This window comes from Agelaius phoeniceus, chromosome 2 (assembly GCF_051311805.1).
Source record: "Agelaius phoeniceus isolate bAgePho1 chromosome 2, bAgePho1.hap1, whole genome shotgun sequence".
Taxonomy (NCBI): domain Eukaryota; kingdom Metazoa; phylum Chordata; class Aves; order Passeriformes; family Icteridae; genus Agelaius; species Agelaius phoeniceus.
Genome location: NC_135266.1, coordinates 62,416,943 through 62,438,879, shown reverse-complemented (window position 1 = coordinate 62,438,879; position 21,937 = coordinate 62,416,943). Strand labels below are relative to the sequence as shown.

General features: G+C 42.8%; 1 protein-coding gene across 1 annotated transcript in view; it reads right to left on the bottom strand.

The window, feature by feature from the left end:
• Positions 1–10,399, bottom strand: part of GTF2F2 (general transcription factor IIF subunit 2) — a 79,030-nt gene extending 68,631 nt beyond the window's left edge. The window contains exons 1-4 of the mRNA XM_054654601.2: positions 10,222–10,399; positions 3,705–3,778; positions 3,168–3,186; positions 2,257–2,401 (exon numbers count right to left, since the gene is read on the bottom strand). Of these exons, the coding sequence (XP_054510576.1) occupies positions 2,257–2,401; positions 3,168–3,186; positions 3,705–3,778; positions 10,222–10,287 (304 nt within the window). The 5' untranslated portion in view covers positions 10,288–10,399. The remainder of the gene's footprint in view (positions 1–2,256; positions 2,402–3,167; positions 3,187–3,704; positions 3,779–10,221) is intronic.
• Between the last annotated feature and the right edge of the window lie 11,538 nt (positions 10,400–21,937).

The window sequence follows — 21,937 nt, the reverse complement described above, 5'->3', positions numbered from 1 at the left end:
GATCCCTCTGCAGATATGATAGAAGCCATGCTTCCCACCAGCTTTGCTACACTCATGCTCAGGAACGCCACCACAGGCCTCAGTGATCTGCCCAGCAAGGAGAAAATGCAATGTTCACATGTGCAACAGCCTTGCAAAGGAACTAGGGAGATACTTTGCAACTACCATCTTCAGAGTACTCAGTATTATTCACCAGGGCTATTTCAAACCACAGAAAAAGGAAAAGAAAATAAATGGGAGAAATCCCAGAGCTAATCCAAGCAGAAGATGTAGCACATGTGAAAGCCAGCACAGGCCAGATTTTTAACAGTATCTGGGATGGAAGGCACTTTACCAAGTTCCTTTTAGCTCAGACACACATTTTGGACACAATAAATTGCACCTCAGAAGAGCCTACTGTCCATTAAGAAATAGGGGACCACCAGACATTTACAGTGAAAGAACTAAAGGATTTCTCCCAACACTACAAGTAGGAGAAGCTTAGTTCAGTTAAGACAAAGCAAAATAAAACCTACAGAAAATCCATTCAGAAGACTAGAAATTACATAATGCAGAAAATATTAAATTTCTTGTCAAATTTGATCTTTTTTGCTTGCTCTAAATGACCTGATGAGTCAATGTGAAGTGCTGAATTATCCAGAAGATATAAACTGCTTACAGCATCTTCCAAAATCACAGCACATTTCAGAAAAGCCATCAAAAAGACAGTCACTCCAACATAAGGATCCCAGTGTTAAAGGACTACATAGAGAATAGATCTTAGGATATTCAATGTGTTTAAAAAAATGGTGGAGGGGGGGAAAAAATCACAAACCCACAATCAAACAAAAATCCCACCCTGTACAAAACAAACCCAACTGCTTTACACCATTTGCTCTGGTTGATTTAAGTCAGTCCTCAATAAGGGTATTGACTGAGAACAGTAGTGCATGAAGCACTTTTTATCCATATTTCATTTGCCTAATTCTTCAATTGCACCCTTCTAGATGACATCTGCAGTTCCATAGCAGCCTAATCTTTGGCCCATGGCTGAAACTGATATATTGCTTGTGTTACATGGTGCAGATTAAAAAAAGAAAAAGGACAACATGCATTTCAGAAAACAATATGCTAATTATAATATGAAGACTCATACTGATCTGTGAACCTAGGAATGAATGAATTTCAATTTCCTATTATTGTCTTACTGTGGATCATCTGATGGACAAAGATATGTAAATTCTTACTGAGTGTTTTTTCATGGTCATTATAGTGGGTTTTTCCATGGGGATTTTCTGGCATCCAATACAGTAGCAGCCTTTCCTTCAGTTGGGACATCTGTACAGTCCACCCTTCAGACACCTGTTTTCCCACTAGCCATAGTACACTTTGAAATTTGTTGAAAATGGACATGGAGCTCAAAACATGCCTACACATTTAAGCACACGAGCATAACCTCACAAATACGATGCCTGTGAGAATCTGACTGGATTTTGGAATATTTGTGTCATGTTCATTTTTCAAAGCAAAAAATTCAAGCAAGAAAAGCACAGTAAAGTATATTTTTGACTGTACTGTCACTGTACCAACTTAAACACAACAGCAAAATATTTTTGCCATTTTGCATTCAAATTAGTTTCAGGAAAACTCATTGACTGTATGTTATGCTTGCTAATCTCAAACAAAAACAATTTTGACAGGGTCTATGCTTATTCAGTGCTTCCTCCCAATAATTTCTCATGTAACTAACCACCCTTTGCTCCCAGTTAAAATAATAAATTCTACTCAGTAAATCCACAGTCCTCAAATAACCCTTTCTAGTTGCTGGGAAATGCACAATATTTAACTGATTAAATTTTAAAAAATGAACAGAGGAAAAATCAGCATTCTTACAGAATTGTATTCACAGCAGAGACCAATTTAAGGAGAAAAAACCAAATACTAGTTCATACAAAAAATACGTGGGAACACAAAACCATGCTTTTTCAGTCAAAACCCTAAAGGAGATTGTGCACAATGTACTGCACTCTGCACTGCATTCCACGTTCCCCCTGCTCTCTCCAGCAGACTCAGAGATGAAATGTACATGATAACCCCGGAGAACTTAAATAAGCTGCTCAATCACACAAGTAAACAGACAGACACAAAAAAATTACAACAGTGTTATCTACGCAGAAAACACTAAAATCTGACTTACGAGTTTTCTGTCTTTTACAGCACTGAATTATTGAAAGCAGACATACTGGTAAAGTCATAACAACTTTAATTCTAACTTACCTACTGAAGTTTCTGTGAACACTGTTAAGGTCTGTCCTCCCACACTTTGCAGAAGAAATGGATGTTCCCTTGGTGCACTGACTGAAGCAGGCTTTCCTCCAATATCACTGATGCTTGCAAGCTCTTCATTCAAAGTAAATGACACCTAACAGTCACAATTGCCACAGTGTTACCAAACAGACTCAATTACACTGTTTGCCAAGTTATGGGGAAATAAAAAGAGAGAAAACACAAGTAGTATACCATATTTCTATTTCAAAAATAAAGAGTAATATGAGTCCTTCCATACTGATCTCTTGCTGAAATACAGAATTCAAAGCTTTCATGTACTAAATGAAATTTACTCAGCTTTCAAAAAGTTGTAAATTACCTCCTCCTGAAGTCAGAGAACAACTTGATTTTACTTGTTAAAATATATGGCATAATAGGTTTTCAGCCATTGCTCAGTATGAGTGCTGAAAAATGTTTTGCACAGCCAGCTGAGTTCCAGAAAAAGTGCTGAAGTACCACAACAAGTGTTACTAGCCTGGGACTCCTGAATTGCAGCCCAGAAGAGGTTTAAACAGAGCTCCTTTGCCATGTTCACATTGTACACTCAATAGAGGAGCTAAGGAAGCTTGAAGAGGGATACTTCACAACAGCACCACATGCTTTTCCTGTGCATCCTCCTCAGCCTTTTGTACTAACACATCTCAAAGTGTCTGAAGAGAAGGTAAACAAAGTGAGGGAACAGAGAGACCTGATGCAAGTCACACAGGCATCTATGGGCAGAGCTACTAACAGAATTCTCTTTTCCTGATTCTGTGGTACAATGCTTCGCTAGAGGTATAACAAAAAATATGTTACATTAGAAACCAGCACATTTTAAACACTTTTTAGAATTCAAAACATAAACTTTAGCAATTACTTACTTCCGTTCTTCCTTGATTTCTGAAAAAGAAAATATTTAATATTTAATAAATATATAAATATTTATTATAATTTATAGAATTAAACAATTATATAAATATTTAAAATATTTAATGTTTCCATAGCCTAATTCCTCAAGTTTAGCTTTCTGATAAAAAAAGCAATTTCAAATTCTAGTTTTATTATTTATCTTCACTCCAGAGCTATTCAATTTTTTGTTATGCTGATGCCCAAGAATAAATGGGGAAAGTCAGCATGTGAAAACAGAAGTAGCAAAATAACACATGTAAATAAAACCAAATTCTGCAATTAGGTTTCCTTAAACCTAGGAAATCAAACCTCCTGTAATGTGACAGAGTGACTCCCCAGTATAATTTTGTACAATTTATAATCCTAATCACTACACAAGCAAACATTGATCATGTATCAGAGAAATATGCACACTGTTGGAAAGAAAGAGGATTATGTCTTAGAACAGGTGCAACGTATTCTTATTTTACACAGGTAACTTCTAAGAAATGCAACCAGTAAAGGCTTACTTGACAATCCTTAGTTTTCCCACTTCACCTCTTCCTGAAGCTTTACTCCACTGTTGTGACAAGTATTTGGGGACCTAAGAGAAGACAACAGAATTCAAGAAAAGCAGATTTTAAAATACTATATAAACTGTGTATGGGTAAATACTTTAAATGCTTTTACCTTGACCACTTCAGAATAAAGTATGAGCTAAATAAAGTAGACAATAGACAGCCATAGATGGTTTTGATTGGCAGGGGCCTTAATAGACATCTAGTCCAAACCCCCTACAATGAGCAAGGACATCTGCAATTAGATCAGTTTGCTCAGAGTTGTATCCAACCTGACCTTGAATGCTTCCAGGGATGCCATATCCACAACTTGTCTGGGCAACCTGTGCCAGTGCCTCACCACTCTCATTATAAAACATTTCTTCCTTACATCTAGTCTAAATCCACCCTCCTTTCACTTAAAACCATTACTCCTTGTCCAACTGCTATAGGCCCTACTAAAAAGTCTGTTCCCATCTTTCTCACCAGCCCCCTTGAGGCACTGGAAGGCACCTGTAAGGTGTCCCTGGAGCCTTTTCCTCTCCAGGCTGAGCAGACCCAGCTCTCTCCATCTGTCTTCACAGAAGAGGTGCTCCAGCTCTCTGATCATCTTTGTGGTCTCCTTTGCACCTGCTACAGCGTGTCCACATCCTTCTTATGCTGGGGGCCCCAGAGCAGGACACAGCAATCCAGAGGGGATCTCATCAGAGCAGAGCAAAGCAGAGCAGAAGGACAGAATCCCCTCCCTCGACATTCTGCCCACGCTGCTTTTGTTGCAGCCCTGGACAGAATTGCCTTTCTGGGCTGCAAGTGCACATTGCCAGGTCACATCCAGCCTCCCATCTACCAGCACCCCCTCAGAGCTGCTCTCAGTCTTTCCTCTGATACTATGCACTGATACTGGGGGTTACCCCAACTCAAGTGCAGGACCTTGTGCTTGGCCTTGTTGAACTTTATGAAGCTCATGCAAGCCCACTTCGCGAGCTGTTATATAGATATACACACACACACATATATACACATATGTGTATATATATTCAGTTAGAGAGAGCAAAGAGAATAAAGTAGCACAAAAAATAACACCAATGTAGAGTCTCAAATGAGAGAAAAATCTTAGTAACTTCAATCTCAAATGCTACAATCTAATCATAAAAGGCAGAAAAAGATCAGCATCAAATTCTTAAACTAAGTAGTGTCAATATTTTATCGGATAAAATTATACTTTTAAATATTCATCAGAAATTATCATCTCTCTGGGAAAAATATCAACCAACCAATCACTGTGATGAAAAGTTAGGCAATTTCTGGAGTGAAGGGAAGGCTTAGAGTCAGGGAACCTCAAACACGTTCAGCAGTAGACCACACCCTACTGCCACTCCTCCAACAGCACAACCACGCTAGGCAAATCTGCCTCCCATCACTCATTCCCAGCTCTTCACTGCATTGGGCAAAGTCTTTGTGCAGCTGGTCAGTATGTGGAAAGAGCAGACTGATCTAGCCAGGAGGAGTGGGTGACTTCTATGTTTTAGTTGCGCTGATTTTGTGTTTAGCAGGTGGAACAACCAAAGCAGCACCCCAACCCATTTTCCAGAACAGCTGCACAAAGTAGTGATTAGTCCAGGGACAGGAACAAGACCTGAATAAATGGAGAATTAAAAGCTGCTGCAGTGCTGTTACCTCACCTACACACCAATTCCTTCAGTTGCAAAGGCTGTGGTATCTGCAGCATCGGGTGACCAACCTGGGCTCAAAATGTACAATAAAGGCCTCTGGCAAGCAGCACACTCCTCAGAACTTTACAGCCATGTTCTTTACTGGCACAATAAAGTTCATCCTGGCTCACACAGTCCACAGCTACTGAAAACATCTGGGCCCACGTGGAAAAGCAGTGTGAGGCACAGCCAGTAATGAAGAGAAATACACTAAGCTATGCCTGAGGCATTTTCTGTTTCAAGCAGCAAAGAAGCACTTGGAAGCCTAAGTTTTGTCTTGCACAGAGTAAAACTAAACCAAGTTGGGGAGAAAGAGAGCCTGTTCCAATAACTTACTGACAAAGAACAACCCCCTAACTTCCTGAAGCTCAAATTAAATTAACACTAACTGTGCATTTATCAGTTCTTTAAGAACTACAGATCTTGGAACTGGTGCTTAGTTAGCACTTAGCTTAAGACTCACAGCACCCCATAAAGCACATGTAGAATAAGTACAAAATCCAGATGCCTCCAACTGCTCAAACTAAATGGTAGTCCAGGTTCCCATAAAGTTCAGACAACTTTGGTCAAAAACACCACAAAAGCACAACAGAAAGCCATGAATTGGCACAATCTATTGATATACATATTTCCAGTTTTCAAAGTGGTAACTTGCTACAGCAGATTCCATGCCAGATCAGATACTGTTTTCTTTCTAAAGTCAAGATAAATGCTATGACATGCTCCAGCTACTCAACAGAAGTATTATTACATGCTTGCAACTAATCTCTATTTATACTGCCAGATAATAAGGTAGATGCACATTCAGTATGAGTGGACAAGGAATGAAGGGCTCTTGTGGTGTTAAAATCATTGACTTGCTATATAATACATTCAGACTGGGAATTAAGTCAGATTAAGAGGTTGCAGATCAATCATACTGCATAGGAAAGTCTCAAAGAGTGAATTTAATCATCTTTCTGCTGGCCTACCTGCAGTCAAGGGCCATGCAGAGAAAGACAAAGGGTTATGAAGGGCTGTGATCAAAGGATTACTTCCAGCTATCCATAGATACTTCAGCTAAAACCAGGTGCTACTCACAAACCCACATGCTAATGACGTAAACAATCAGGAAAGACTAAAGTCTTAAATGCCATAGACATCTTATTTTGCACCTTTCTTTTAACTTTAACATAATAATTATGGTAAAGAGTCAGGTTTCAAAGTCTTAATAATCCTTGAAAGAACACATAGAAAACAAGAGCAAACTGTTTTTACAGGGCAGAATTTTCACAGATCCCATAGGAGGATTTTGAAAACTGCATATGCACAGAAAGAGCGGCATGTGGACAGAGTGCCTGTGCAGTGAAAGGCAACTGAACACAGCCTTTCAGGACAAGTGGTCTTTATTCTGGGATTTGTAGGTAAGAACACTCTTCTCTCCAAAAAAGAAAAAAATTACAGTTTAATCACTAGAACAAATCTGACATACTAAGGAGCACCACTCGAAGCCTTCCTCCCAGTGCTGCTCTCCTCCTGCTACTCACATCACAGCATACGAGGCACACTACAGGCAGTGTAGGACAGCAGGGCCCCTGCTCCTCTCACCTTTCAGCCTGGGCACAGCTTCCTACCCCCCTTTAGAAGGGAACACACAAGCAGCCCCTCTCTGTAACAAACTACTTCCACTTTTCTGCAAAAAACTAAATTAGTTCTTTCTCTATATAGCAACACAGGCGCAGTGCATACAACAGAAACTAAGGCTGATGTCAGAGTCTATATTCTTTGAAAATACAAAAAAAACTTAAATAAAGATATCCTCTTTCTAGCTATAGAACAATGCAGCAGATTAAATTTAAAAATCTGACCAACACACTCAGGGAACAAGAAAATTAACATTCTAATGGCTAACACTAAATGGGCTTCACTTTACCACAAGTACATAACCAAATAGTCTTACTATTTCTCTACCTTAGCTTTCACTGAAAACACAGAAACAAAAACCTAGTGGCTTTCTGAATTTGTACTAAAGTAATTCACTCTCTTTATGGTACCTCCTTTTACTGCTCATACTTCTAAAATACTCATCACTACATTTTTTTTATTGCCTGTTAAATAGTCTCTCTGGAATACTTCCTGTGCTAGCACAATGCATGCTAAAAGGAAATCAAATAAGCCAGGTTTTTTATTCCATCAGAGCTGAATGCTCTCTCCCTCAAAGGAAGGATAAATTCATCCTCATTGTCCTAGCTAGTGAAGATAAAAAGTACAGGTACTATGCACTGTCTTGCCACTGGGCTGGAAGTCCTGCTAACAGATGTGGTTGTTTCCAAGCTCAAGTGCAAAGGAAATCAAATACCTCATGTTATGGTCTATCACTGTTAGCATATTTTCAATATTTTTTACTATCCTTACAATACAAGGAGACAGACATAAGTTCAGAACACATGTATGAAGGACTACATCAACAGTTACTTGGAAGAGTAATACTCCAGCTTTCCTTTCAGTCCTGTTTTCTCATTAAACAGAGTGGCACCAACTTTAAGCACAAATGTGCCTGAAAATTCCTTGCTTCAGGAAACATCAGACTAAAGGACAAGCAACTTCATGTCCTGTCTCCAAATGCAGCCATTGGCAGTTACTTCAGGAGGAACATACAAAGAAAATTTATTTCCCCAGCATGCTCTTCTAATTTCTAGGGTGTTTCAGCAGACATGGGGTTTGGCAACATATTACTTTTTAATCTCTCAATTCAATTTTCTTGCCTGAGTTTGACTAACTGTGTTTGAACTTCTGCAAAGTTTTGAAATTCAGAATTTCTAACTGCAAGTTCCAAAATTTAACTACACATTGTGCAAAACAGTACCTCCTTGGCTCACACTGAGCCCCACCAATGAATTAATCTGACACACCTCTAATTCTAGTGTTTGAACTGATTCTTTCCTGTTCACCTTTGCCTATTCACTTCTTCCTTATCCACCTGTGACATTACTCATTGCTTCAGATCTCTACAAGATTTCCAAATCAATCCTCTTGCCAGTCTAAAAGGTAACAATGGATTTAGGAGTTCCCTCCACAGCCATCATTCCTTGTTACCAAGACCAGACCTGGTGCTCTCCTCTGTACTGCTCCCAGGTCTGCTGTACACTTTCCATAGCAGGGAGGATGAGACCATGGCTACGCAGAGCATTCCGGACAGAGGCAACATCATGGTACAGTAATATTTTCTCCTTTGTTTTCTGTGTCTTTTGTAATCATGTCCAATGCGGACTCTGCTCATTTGACATGTTCTTATAGAGTTATCTCATTGTACAGAAAAAAAACCCACTCCTCCTGAATGACAACAACCAGCAGAAACCCAACTGCTGCATACCTATAATTAGGACAGTTTTTCTCTATGCACACCAGATTACATCTTTCAACTCTTAATTTCATCTGCCATTTTACCATCCTGTCACTCAGCATGTCATGATCTAGTTCTGCAGCTTTCTGCTGCCAGCATTCATTGACAGTGCCCAGGAAAAGCTACTACAATTAGAGCACTTGCACAGTGCTTGTTGTGGCTTTGTGACACCACACACTCAGGTGTCAGTACAGAGGAGGAACCAGATGCAGCAACTTGCCCACCAAAAATTCTGCACAGCAAAGCAAGTCTGAATTCCCCAAATGACCATTTTTAAGGGCTATTTTTAAGCAAGAAGTTTTGGTAGCTGAAGTATGATAGTGTTAAACCCCCCTCACCGCCTGCCCAGGACTAGTATCTCGGTATACCACCCTGCCCCCACAGGATCTTTGAAGTTGACGATCTGAACCTATTCCTAAAGGAGGAATGGGAGGAAGGAACTGCTTCTCCCAAGAGAGAATAAATATAGGTCTAGAAAAAGAGCAGCATCCCCAGAGGGGACTCAAAGCAGGCAGGACACACGCTCCCCTATCAGCTTCAAGTTTCTCTTTATGAAACAATGCCTGGTAGTGGCAGCAAAATGTCTTGGCAGCAAAGACACTGACTCCAGGGAACAGCACAGTGCCAGCCTGTTAGTGGTGGCACCAGACAGAGTGTGGTCCGGCACCAAACAGGTTTGATTTGACACCCTCAGTACCTTCTCACAGCCCCTCCACTAGAGCTGTATTTCACTCTAAGCACCAAAGGGAGCTGTAATGACCAGACACTGGGGTTTACTTTCCTTGATGGATGTGGACAGTTTTTTTATCAGGATGTGAATCTGGGCACACTCAAAACTTTTTCCAGCTCTCAAAGTTTTGGGGAAATAAAAGTTATACGGCCATGTTTGTTGCTCGTCACAAACCACTAGCAAGGAGAAGGAAAAGATGTTTACTGTGAGGGTGGTGAGACATTGGCACAGTTGCCCAGAGAAGCTGTGGACGCCCCATCCCTGGAAATGTTCAAAGATAAATGTTCAAAGCCAGGCCAGATAAGGCCTTGAGCAACCCGGTCTAGTGGGAGATGTCCCAGCCCACCGCAGGGGGAGTTGGGACTGAGGGATCTTTAAGGTTCATTCCAAGCCCTCACCATTCTGATTCTGTGAGAGCTTCCCCAGCAGCCCAACTTTCCCTGCGGTGTCTCCTTTACTCAGCAGGCGTCCGGGCCCTGCCCCGCGCTGTCCCCCGAGGAGGGGAACAGGCACAGAGGCTGTCCCGAGCCACAGGGCGAGCCCGACGCGGGCAACCCCGGCCTCGCGGCGCCCACCCCGGGCACGGCGGGGCGGGGACGAACGGAGGCACCCGGCTGTCACAGGCCGCGCTGGGCCGGGCCTGGGGCCGCGGCGGCGGCTCCTCACCTTCACCAGCCACATGCCGGTGTTCTGCTTGGCGCCGGTGAGGTCCAGCTCGCCCTTGTCGCTCATGGCGGGCAGCGGCCGGACCGGGCCGGGCGGCGGACGAGACGAGCAGGCGGCGAACGCGGCAGCGGAGCGCACCGGCACACGGCGGCCCGTGAGGGACAAACCTCCTCCGTTCGCACTGCACGGCGGGGCGGGCCCTCCCTGCGGCGGGGCCGCGGGTTCGAGTCCCGCCCTGGCGGGGCCGTGGGAAGGGTCGGGAATCCGCGGTGGCCGCAGGAAGTTCCAGTGTCACAGGATATCCTGGGTTCGAAGGCGCCTATAAGGATCATTGCATCCAGCTCCCGGCCCTGCACTGGACATGCCCAAGTGTCACACCACGTGCCTGAGAGCATTGTCCAAATGCTTCTTGAGTTCTGTCAGGCTCTGCTGTGCCCAACCACCCTCTAGGTGAATTACATATTCCTGATATCCAACCCAAAGCACCCTTGAGAAGGCTGTTCCTCCAGAATGGTCATGAGAGAAAAGAGATCAGTGTCTGCCCCTCCTTTTCCCCTCATGAGGAAGCTGTAACTGCGATGAGGGCTCCCCTCGGTCTCCTCTGAGCTAAACAGACAGACCAAGGAAGCTCTGCCGCTCCTCACACAGCTTCCCTTCTAGACCCTTCACCATCACTGCCCTCCTTGGGCCACTGTCCAACAGTTTAATGTCTTTCTTACACTGCAGCACCCAAAACTGTGCACAAAAATCAAGGTGAGGCAGCACCAGCGCAGAGTCTAGCAGGAAGCTATTCCCTCCTGGTACCAGAAGAGTTATCCCAGCATGCTGAAGAAAGACAGCAGCATGTAAATGATCTAGGGGAACTGGAGGAGAAGCCTGGACAGAGGAGGCTCTACCATGACTGTGCCCTTCTGTTTGGGAGGGAAATGGTGGGTAGAGGAGCAGCTCCTGTGAAAGGGATCAGAGCATCATGGTGTGCCCAAAGGCCACAAAAGTGAGGAAAACACAGCTGGTGAATGAGTTCCTGGGAATAAACAGTAAAGATTTAAGCTTAGCTTCACAGAAAGGGAACTCACAAGGAAGTGTTGGAACAGGCTGTCCAAAGATAGGAGAGCATCTCAGACACTGAAAATGTCCTATGTCAGGAGAGAGAAAGCACCTGCCCATCCTACTTTGAGATGGGGGTATTTGGCTTAGAAAAACCTAAGTCCTTATTTTACAGCTGTCTCTATCCCTGGGGAAGTTTTCCCCATTTGCAGTTTAACCTTGTTATCTACCTTCTATCTACTATGGGCACCTACTATGGGCACCAGAAAGACCTGGACATGCTGGAGACACTGGCATAGGTTGCCCAGAGAAGCTGTGGATGCCCCATCCCTGGCAGTGTTCAAGGCCAGGTTTGCCAGGGCCCTGATCTAATGGCAGGTGTCACTCTCCACTGCAGGGGGCTTGAGCTAGATGATCTCCAAGGTCCTTTCCAATCCAAACCACTCTATGATTCTATGGCATGGAATGCATTTTATTGTCTTCCTCTCTTCTTTACTTCATCCTTTTACTGAGATATAGCCCTTTGATTTGCCTCCTCTCGTACTAAATAACTTCAGTTTGTTCAATTCTGTCTCATAGGTCTATTTTCTAGACCTCTGGCTTATGTCCATTGCTCTCTGAATTTCCCCCAGTAGAAGTTTACATCCTCTTTGAAGCCTGGTTGTTCAATATTGAAGGTTATACTCCATCTGAGTCTGTACCAGCAGCAAGCAGAGGGTTTTTTTCTGGTACAATATGCGAGAAATTGCTCATCTGGCTCACAAAAAATGATCTCAGTATTATATCTCAGATATGAGAGTCTGCCTTTCTAAGTATAGGCAATCATCTAGGTAACCAAGGAAGACAACATTTTTATATGTATCTGAAGCAATTATGGCTAACACTGAACTATTATATTGACTAGGGTTAGTTACATTTAAAATTAATCACATTTTAAAATTGCTTTTGTTTTTACATTGGAACTGTGTTTATCTGCAGAACTCAGCTGGGAGGGTGGATAGGTCATAGGTCTTATATTGTTAATCAGTTTCCACTGACAATTCAGTTTTCTTTAAGACAACCTTACATAGACCTACTAGAGGCTCCTCAAATGCTAATAAAAATGGAAGTGGGGGCATCTCAACAGTAGTAGGACCAGCCTCATTTTCTGGGACTGTGTCATCCCCAAATATTGTAGGTCTAGGACCCTTTGGTTTTGTTCACCTGGAAAAAGTGTGGATCTACACAGACAAACATCATTGCTTTACAGTCTGCTTTGGATCCTGCTCATAAGATCATAGAACAGTTTGGGTTGAAAGGAACCTTAAAGACCATCTAGTTCCAAGCCCCCTGCTCTGGGCAGGGACACTTTCCACTAGACCAGGTTGCTCAGGATTCCATCCAACCTGGCCTTGAACACTTCTAGGCATAAGGCATCCACAATTTCTCTGGGTGATTTATTCCAATGTTTCACTACCCTCATTTGGAAACATTTCTTTCTGATGTCCAATCTAAACCTACCCTCTTTAAAACCATTGCACCTTGTCCTTTCACTACACACCCTGAAGTAAAAGTGTCTCTCTTTCTTTCTTGTGAGCCCCTTTAATGTAGTGAAAGGCCGCAAAAAGATCTCCTTGGGGCTTCTGTTTCTCCAGGCTGAACACACCCAAATCTCTCAGCCTGTCTTCATAGGAGAGGTGCTCCAGCCCTCTGACCATTTTAGTTTCTTTTCTCTGGACCTTATCTGATGGGTTGGTGTCTGCCTTGTGCTGGGAACCCCACGGCTGGATGCAGTACTCCAGGAGGGATCTCAAATGTTCCCCCAGGATAAACACTGAATTAACAAAAAAGTTGTCCCTCTGCCACTGCTCCCAGCTCAGTCTGTGTACTCAAATCACATGCACCACTACATTTCAAAAGAAAAAAGCAGTGGAATGGATGTCTCTAACAGGGGTGACATTTGCAGCAAAGCATCGTCGTGGGGGTTCGGATGGGCCTGTGCTGCACCAGATGGGTGGAGAGGAGCTCCACTTGCAAAGAGCCCAGTAGCAGGTGACAGTAGCAGGTGACAGTCCTGAGGGCTGACCACCTCAGGACTCCTTAGAGAGAGAATCCATGAGGAGTCATCACTCATATTCCAAGTGTAAATGACAATAGCAAAAACCTCTGACAATTGGGGTGGCTAAAAGCCTGACAATTGGGGTGGCTCAGCTGGCAGCCCAGAGGGGAAAGCGGCCAGGCAGAGATCTCTCCTGGCTTCCTCCAGGCAGCCTTTCCATAGCTGTTTCCATGGAAACTGAATTTAAAGTGACAACAAGCAGGAAAAAGAGCGCATTTTCATTAATTCCTCATTTAAAATCTCAACCTTGTGTTTGCCAGGGACACACTTAGTGCCATGGAGGAGGACCCAGGGGCCAGCTGTTGAGCTGCAGAGCTATGTGTTAGTCACCCATTTTCTTCTTGCTTGCATGGAAACAGATGTGTCTGAGAGGAGAGATGGCCAAATTCAGACTTGCACAGCCTTTCATTCTTTATTTTCCCCTTGTCCAGTTAGGTGGGATGAAGAGTTGGCAGCCACACAGAATTTCTCTTCATCCGTTTTAGGAACAGGCTAATTGATGCAGCCTGGTGGTGCTCGGTGAAGACCAGCTCAGTAGAAGATGCAAAGGGCCTGATGCTGCCCTGTTGAAGCTGAGGGGAGTTTTCCATTTAGGAACCCATGTGCTTTCCTCAAAGCCCAGCAAGAACCAGGGAAGATGTGCTCCTGGGAGCTGGTGGTACCACAAGATATCAGTGATGGACACCATCAGAGAGGTTTCCACATGCTGGACGAGCTGAGTGCTGCCTACATCTGGATGCTCCCAGAGTTCAGCACTGTACACCAGCACTGTGCTGGGCCTCCATGGGGTCAAAATATTTGGGTCTGGAGCCAGCGCTGAGACCTGCTGTGAGGCACAGAGAGAATCTCCTGCAGAAGCTGATTTTGGTTTGGGAGTATTGAGCCAGGAAATTATTCCACCAACAGCTGATGCTCTAACTTCGCTCATTCCTGCCTGCTAATCTCCTCATCAACAAATTAAGGTGAGCAGGGAACTCATGCTGGAAGACAGAAACTACTGGAGGGAGATTGTTACAACGCTGCTTGTCCTACTCTACAACACAGCATCAGCACAGCTCTGCCCGCCAGCAAGGATCTCTCCTGTATTCAAAATACCTGAATTTTCAGTCAGCAAAGACCTCATGGGCTTATGAGGGTTCAAGAAATACTCAAACTTATATCTCAAAACTACCATTATTGCTTGAACTGCTTGAGTAAGAGGAAGGCAAACTTTTGCCATCTTCAACTGTAATGCATCACTCTCTTATTTGTGGCACAGTTGGTTTGTGTAAGCTGGAAAAAAGAGAAGAAATAATCAGCAAAGACGAAAAGAACATCTGGGCAGATCATGATTGTTTATTTTTGAATAAGAGAAAAGAAATTCTATGTAACTTACTCCAAAACAGGGCATGGCCCATAAAGCTGCATATCTATTTCCTGAGGCAGCAAAGAATTCTCAGTGTGTCTTTTTAAGACAAAAATATATGTTGGAGCTTTTGTGTTTTCAAACTGCTTTTGAGCAACATGTTAATAACAGACTTGTTTACTCCAAGCTGTTCTGTGGCAGAGAGTTGGAAAACATCAAGCACAGGGCTGAGCTCCTATTTCATTACAATCCTAGGCAGTATGAAATCTTCAACATGGCACTTCTCCTGCAAAACACAACACAAAAAGGCAATTCTGAACAGAGGGCAGTCTTCATTCATTTATTTATAATTTTTAATTATTTCTATATATTTACAGCCACACATTTTTATCTATGCTATGTATTGGAGAACACTTAGTTTTCCCAGTAATGGCACTGCACATCTGCCTGCAGTTCCAACCCATACCATGTCTTCCATCATATTGACAGTGTGCAATAAATTTGACTGTAGGCAGCTTGTATCTTGCTTGTTAGGATTTTCACCATATCAAGGAAGGAGGAGGAGTGGGGGAAGAGAGAAAATTGAAAGACGCAACTGCAAATTATTTTTTTTCAAAGGAAGAAACCACTTGTCAGAGAATTTCAGGTACTTGGTTTGAACCTAATTTAAAATAATTTTTAATGACCATAAAATTGGCATTATCTCTTTAACTCAAGGTACTTTTTGTGCCTCACAGGCATACAAAAAGCATTATCTAGCCCTTTTCACCACTGTCTCTCAAGAAGGGGCTTTAAGCATACAACATTTTCAACCTAGTAATAGTACAAAGGTAATGTGAGGTTTCAGCAACTTGTTGCTTTCTAAAGTGCCTTTTCATTGTAGGTATATAGAAAATGTTACATAGAACTGAGTTTAACCTGTTCTTCTGCACTCCTTTATATTTTTTTCTTATCTTCTTTTCTGGGAATGTACTACCTCAGCACAAAAGGTCAGCAGCATCTACAGTCACTCATCTCCTGGACTTTCCACTAATGAGTTGGTGAAGAACAAGGCATTTTCTCTTCAGCTACCAAAAAAAATGTTTTCAATGGATTTATTTCCCTTGTGTTATAATTTAACAAACTTGATTCTATGCTACTGATATTCCCTTTATTTTGTAGGTATAGGCAATGCACAGTCACCAAGGTATGTTATTGATGCATAAATTATCTCCTAATGAACTACTGTTTTGCAGAGGGAGCTTCCCAATGAGACTAGGAGAAGGCTGTGTGACTAAACTGAGCAAAAACAACATTATTGACCAGAAGAACAAATCTACAATGCTCCTAAAGAAAAACAGGGCACTTCTGTTGGAAAGCTTGCCAGCCTGAAAGCATAGACAGGTGTATACAATTTTGAGATTGTGTGTACATCTAAATGCAGCAAAGGCGTCTAATTTGTGGGTGTCGCTGCTTCAGAAGCGATCACTCTAGGACTCTTCAATGCCTCATGTGTCAGTGCTGTGAGTAAAGGAAATGAATCACATGCTTGTGCACCTAACCTCGTGTCCCACCCTTGCACCTAGTTGCAGCTCAGCCACAGCAGCGCCTCACAACAAATTCTCACTGAGATAATTAACTGGAGACATCAGAGGTGTCTGCTTCATTACTGCTGTGTGCTGCCTGCGGGTTCCCTCCAAAGTTTTTCCACCTAATGCCCTCGCTGATAACTCACTTTTTTTCCTATGTGCTGCTCGCTGGCACTTCTCTAAAACAGCACTAATGATCTAATAAATATGATTATGCAAGAGCGGTTTGTCTCCTTTCAGTATAAGCTAACAATGCTATTACAGACCAGAGCAAAATACATTCTCTTTGCCACAAAGAACAGCTTTCCCACCAAACTGAAATAAATAAACTGGAATGAGTAGAAAGTGTTACAGACCTTCAATTGGATCATATTTTACTGGATTTCCATTGATGGATGAGGTTTAATAAGGTCTGAAATTTTGCCTTCTAGTTAATTGTTATGGCTTAAACATGAAAAAAAAAGGAACAGAAATGACAAATGACATTTCAGTCAGTGGGAGGAAAATAAACAGAAAAGGAACCAAGGAAAACAGAAAATAAAATCAGTGAGATTAAGAAAATCCAATGAGAACATGGGGGCCAAATGGTTATGAGAGGGGCAGAGACCACAGCTAGTCCTGATGGCCTCATGTTGTTTCATTTTATCTTCTGGCAAATGACACATGGGGCTGGGGGTAAGAAATACAATAATTCTAGGATTGTTTATTATCAGAGGCCATTTCTTGATAGCCTGATTCTTGTTGAAAAGTGAAGACTTACCACTGAGAACACTTTCTTCCAGAGACTGAGCATTTGGCGGCAGCAGCAGCAGCAGCCCTCAAATCAGCACTTGCAGCTTGTGGGATATTTCCTCCTCCCTCCTGAAGCTCACCCCCTGTTTCACACACATTTGTCATTTCTGGAGTCCCCACACAATCAGGTCAGCTCTTCATTTCATATACTCTTGAGGATGAGTCACTGAAGTTTTTTCTAGCAAAGCTGAATGCTAATCTCTTCATTAAATTACCTGAACTTTGTTTGTTCACATGGAGAATTTCTGGTGAGAAATAGAAGGTATCTTTCTAACAATGCTAGGAATAAAGAAGTCTTATTTCTCTTCCACTGGAATCTCATATGTCTGACTTTTAGTCCTTGTTTTGGCTGAGATAGGCTTTTCCCTCATTGTTAGTCTTAGGTATTAAGCCTATATTAACAGATGTATAATACTTTTCAACATGTAGAGAGCTGAAACTGATAAAGGAAAACACATAAGGATTTTCTCACCATGTGGAGAGATGAGTAGCAGACTCAAGATTAGATTTCTTTGTTTTGCTTTCCTTGACCTTTTGTTCTGATCTCAGTGACATATCAACCATGCTTCTGCTGAAGAAAACCCAGACATCAGAAGTCACTTGTGCCTGCCAGCTCATCATGGGCATTCAAGGCACACAGAATCCTTTGCAGAAAGGAACCTACTGCTATATTAGAAAGGAGAACAGCACAAAATCATTGAGATGACTGCTCAATAAAACGCAGCTTTTGAGAATCAAGGCAGGTCATGCAAAATGTCCGTGCACTTTGATGAGTTGTAAGGTTGGCACGATGTCCATTTTGAGCGCTTGTGGTGAAGTCATTTTCCCTCTTGTAAAACACTGTTGATTGAACCACAATTATGGTTTTGATGAGGGACTTTGAACTGGGCTGTTGGAGTAGCAGGGGATTTCACACAAAGAGAAGCAAATGTACAAAGAATGGGTAGCAATTTCCTTTGGGTACAATATGTACTTAGCTGACATGCCTGTGCAGAGCAAAAGGCCTGGATATTAAACCATCCGTTGCCTCTGCTGAGCAACAGTGCAAATTACTTCTGACAGCCATTAAGAGATGCTTCAGTCAAGCAGCCATAACTGTACAGCTCTTCACTAGAGAATCTGCTGATATTTTGAAAACATTGTGATACTTCACTAGTCTCAAAATCCTTGACAACTTATCAAAGATAAGAGTCAATGTCTCCGCACTAGTAATTACTCCTCTAACCACATAGAGAAAGTGCCAGATATTCACCTTCCTTTTAGGAAATGTGAAGTCTCTGGCAGATAATAATATATTTTTAAGGTGTTTAGAGCAATTGTCCATTCTGATCCTCTCCAATAATCTAGTTTCTGAAAGCTGCTTTTGAGAGGGTCGGTAGAGTGCTGGCTGGTAGCAGATTTCCATTCTCTCACTGTTGCTTGTAAACAGTGACCCAAAATAGAAACGTGAGTGTTGTTTGAGCAGCCAGTATTTGCTATGAAGAAAGTGGCTCTACAAGTAGGGGCATATCCACAGCCTCTGCTCGAATGAGTCATCTCCCTGCACACAAGTGGTGCTGTCAAGTTCAATAAGCCTGTCTGTGCAAGGCTTGAGGATCAGACTCATCTGCCTCCCAACATCCATGGCATGGGGACAAGGATGTGGATGGCTTTTGCATTGCTTATCCTCCGCATATTTGTGCACAGGGTTTGTGAATCTACTCTCAGTGGGCGAGAGTGTGTGAGGGAAAAATGCAAAAAAGGTGAAAATCAGAAGAAAATTACAAGGAATGTTCCCCTACTTAAATGGAGTTCATCAAAGTTAACACACCATAGCACAAATTACTGCATTGAATATAAAAATGATGCCTCGAAAGAGTAATTAAAATTGCAAAGCCAAGTAGCCAAATATTAAAGAAGGCCAAAGTTTAGGCTGCTCACACCCCTTTATTTTTGTATTTCTATGTTTCTGCATTATACTAGAGCCTTGAATGTCATGACTACATAGCATTTAGCTTGTTTTGTCATGGGAAGGAATCCTTTGGGATCACATTGTCTCTGTAGGTGTCTGCTTGACAGTGGCTCTGTCCCTAACTTTTGAAACCATCCATCAGTTTCAACCAAAGCCTAAAGGTACTATACTGCCACAAATCTGTGGAAATTAGAGGTCCAGTTGAGGAAAGAGATGCTGCTAGAGATGCAGTGAGAGAGAACAAGAACAGTGTAAACCCAGCCCTTAAGAGCTAAGAGAGCAACCTGAGGGACAAGAATGCTTAAAATACTACAGGTATGAGAAAGGCCTCAGTTGGTCTCATGCTTTATTAAAACCTTGGCCATAGTCAAAGTTTACCTCCTGTGTTCTCAAAATGTCTTGTGTTGATTGTCTTCCACAGGTCACCCTGCAGGCTGGGTTCCTGCCAGTCCCAGAGCTACTTGCTCTTCTGCCCAGCTCAGTCCCACACTGTCAGCGCTTCCCATGGGGGCATTGCTGCAGCACTGGCTTGGCCCATACTGTGGGGATTCCCTCATCCTCTGCCCTACTTGCTGCCTTCCACGAGGAATGCTCCTTATCCAAGCCATCTCTGAAGGTCTCAGTCAGGATGCCTGGCTTCAAGGAGAAGAGATTCAAGTCTTCTCCCACTGTGCAAATGTACAGTAAAGTTATTGCACAGCTGCTCTGAGAGCTATTGGGAGGACACACTGTCCCTCTCATGCAGTAAGTTGACAGTGAATGTACAAAACCCTGGGGGAGAGTGGTGCAGGTGCTGTCTGGAGAGAGTCTGGCCATGGTCAGGAGCAAACACAAGCGGTGATGGATAAGCAGTGGGGGAGACAGCAGCCTGGAGTGGCCAAGCCTGAGCCTGTCCTCCTTCCTTGTTCTACAGATGGGAGACTGAGGCTTAGTGAAAGGGCAGTTCAGATGCTGCTTCCCTTATGGAGAGGAGCCTCCTGAAGGTGTTTCTTCCAGGCAGGGGCTGACGGAGTGAAGGGGAGTCTGAGTTTACAGGAATTTGTAGCTATGGGTCATTGTTGCTACTCAAAAGTGAGCATCTGTTTTAAATTAGTGCTCAACCCCCACTCTGTCCTGTGAAACAGAATTTAAGATCTTCTGTGAAGCATGTCATAGTGTCACACCTCTATTTTTTAGAAATCAGATCCAGTCATTCCCCTGCTGCCCCTCCTATTCACAGTCTATGAAGGCTTTTGGCATCTCACTATTGTAAGAGCAAAGGTTTCAAGATAAAGATTTTTATGTAGGTGTAATAGCTTTTCTGAAGCCACCCAGTATATCTGAAGAAAGCAGATGAATTTTGGTGCATGTATAGTCCTCAGAAAAGATGAGGTGAATTTCAAACTTAACTGCATCTTGGGAACAGTTGCTCTGGGTTTAATTAGACCTGTGTCTGAGCTAGACATCTGACAGCATGGAATATAAAGACTATATTGGTAGTTATATCCTAGGGGGAAAAGAGATGCAGGTAATTTGTAGAATAATAGTAGCGTGATGTAGAGCACTGGGAGATTGATAACTGGGAAAGGTGCAGAGAGGAGGATGGTAATGTGTTATAAAACATTAGTATTCAGGAAAGTAATGAGATACAGTTCCCAGACTTACCTCACAAAGATATTGTAGGATTTTCTTTGAGAATCAGGGCTGGAAGATCAGAAATGGAACAACTACACTATAAGGAATGTTGCCTGTTGGAAGCACTTCATCCCAGCTGACTCTTTTGAAGAGTTGAAGGCTGTATCTTTTGACAGGCTGAGAAAGAAGCTTTCTTTTGCCTTTGCAAAGTTGTGCCTAGTGCATTTCAAATTCCCAAGCATTTGGCAGATTTTCACTCTCTCATATTAGCTGCTAAACCAATAATTCCTCCTGGTGAAGAGTTTTTAATATGACTCTGTAACCAAGAGTACTCAGTTGCTAATTGAGGGGGTACAGCAGTCAAAATAGGATGATGCTTCAGCTGCCTGTGTCATATCACTTGCTGTTGCTATTTGGATGTTGGTCAAGATTTCTGCTTTTTCTGTGTGCTTAAATCCAGATGAGAGGTTACAAGTTCACTTGTCCATGTTCCAGGAGGTATCAACTTGTTGGGCTATGCCCATCTCTGAATGCCAGAGAAAATCACCACCAATTGGTGGGTGACCAGGCAGCTCCTTCCACACTCCATTTCCCAGGACCCTGATGAGCAGGATTTGACAAATAGGTATGGGACAGAAATTTTACTGTTTGCCTCAGCTGATGGTTGTGATACATCATTTCACCCGAGAAGCTGACAAGGCAAAGTGGATCTCTCCACGTCCTTCAAGAGAGCAGGCCACAAGATTCCTACTGTCAGCTCAGCCACACAGATGGAGAAGTCTGATCCTCTGGGGTGGACAGGTTCCCTGCTCACAGATCCACTCATCCTGGCATTGCTGCAGCCCCTGCATGTAGAAGCAGACCTCAGCCAGCCTCCTTGCCTGGGGTACAGCATTGCCAGAGCAGGTCCTGGGGAGCTGCTTCTTAGGCACCAACACATTTCTTCTCAGCATTTGTGACCTGAGAGGGTTGAAGGCTTGTAGGTGGAGGTATAGCTGGTAAAAATAAATAAATAAATAAATACTCCTAATGCTAACAAGAATCCCAAATTCAAGTCCATATTCTAAACCAGAGCTTTTTAGCACACAGTGTGAGGAAGTCTTCAATATTGGCAGTGCTGGGGTTTGTGCTTTGAAATACTCTAAAGAAGTCATATTGATGTGATATTTTGTGATACAGGGTCTTGTGGGTGAATCAGAGCTGACCCCTAGAGTAGAAAATGCCAGTTTCCGGGAAAGCTGCAAATACCTGGAAAGGAGGGCCGCCTGCTGCCAAGTTTTTCAGATAATGTTTGCATCTAG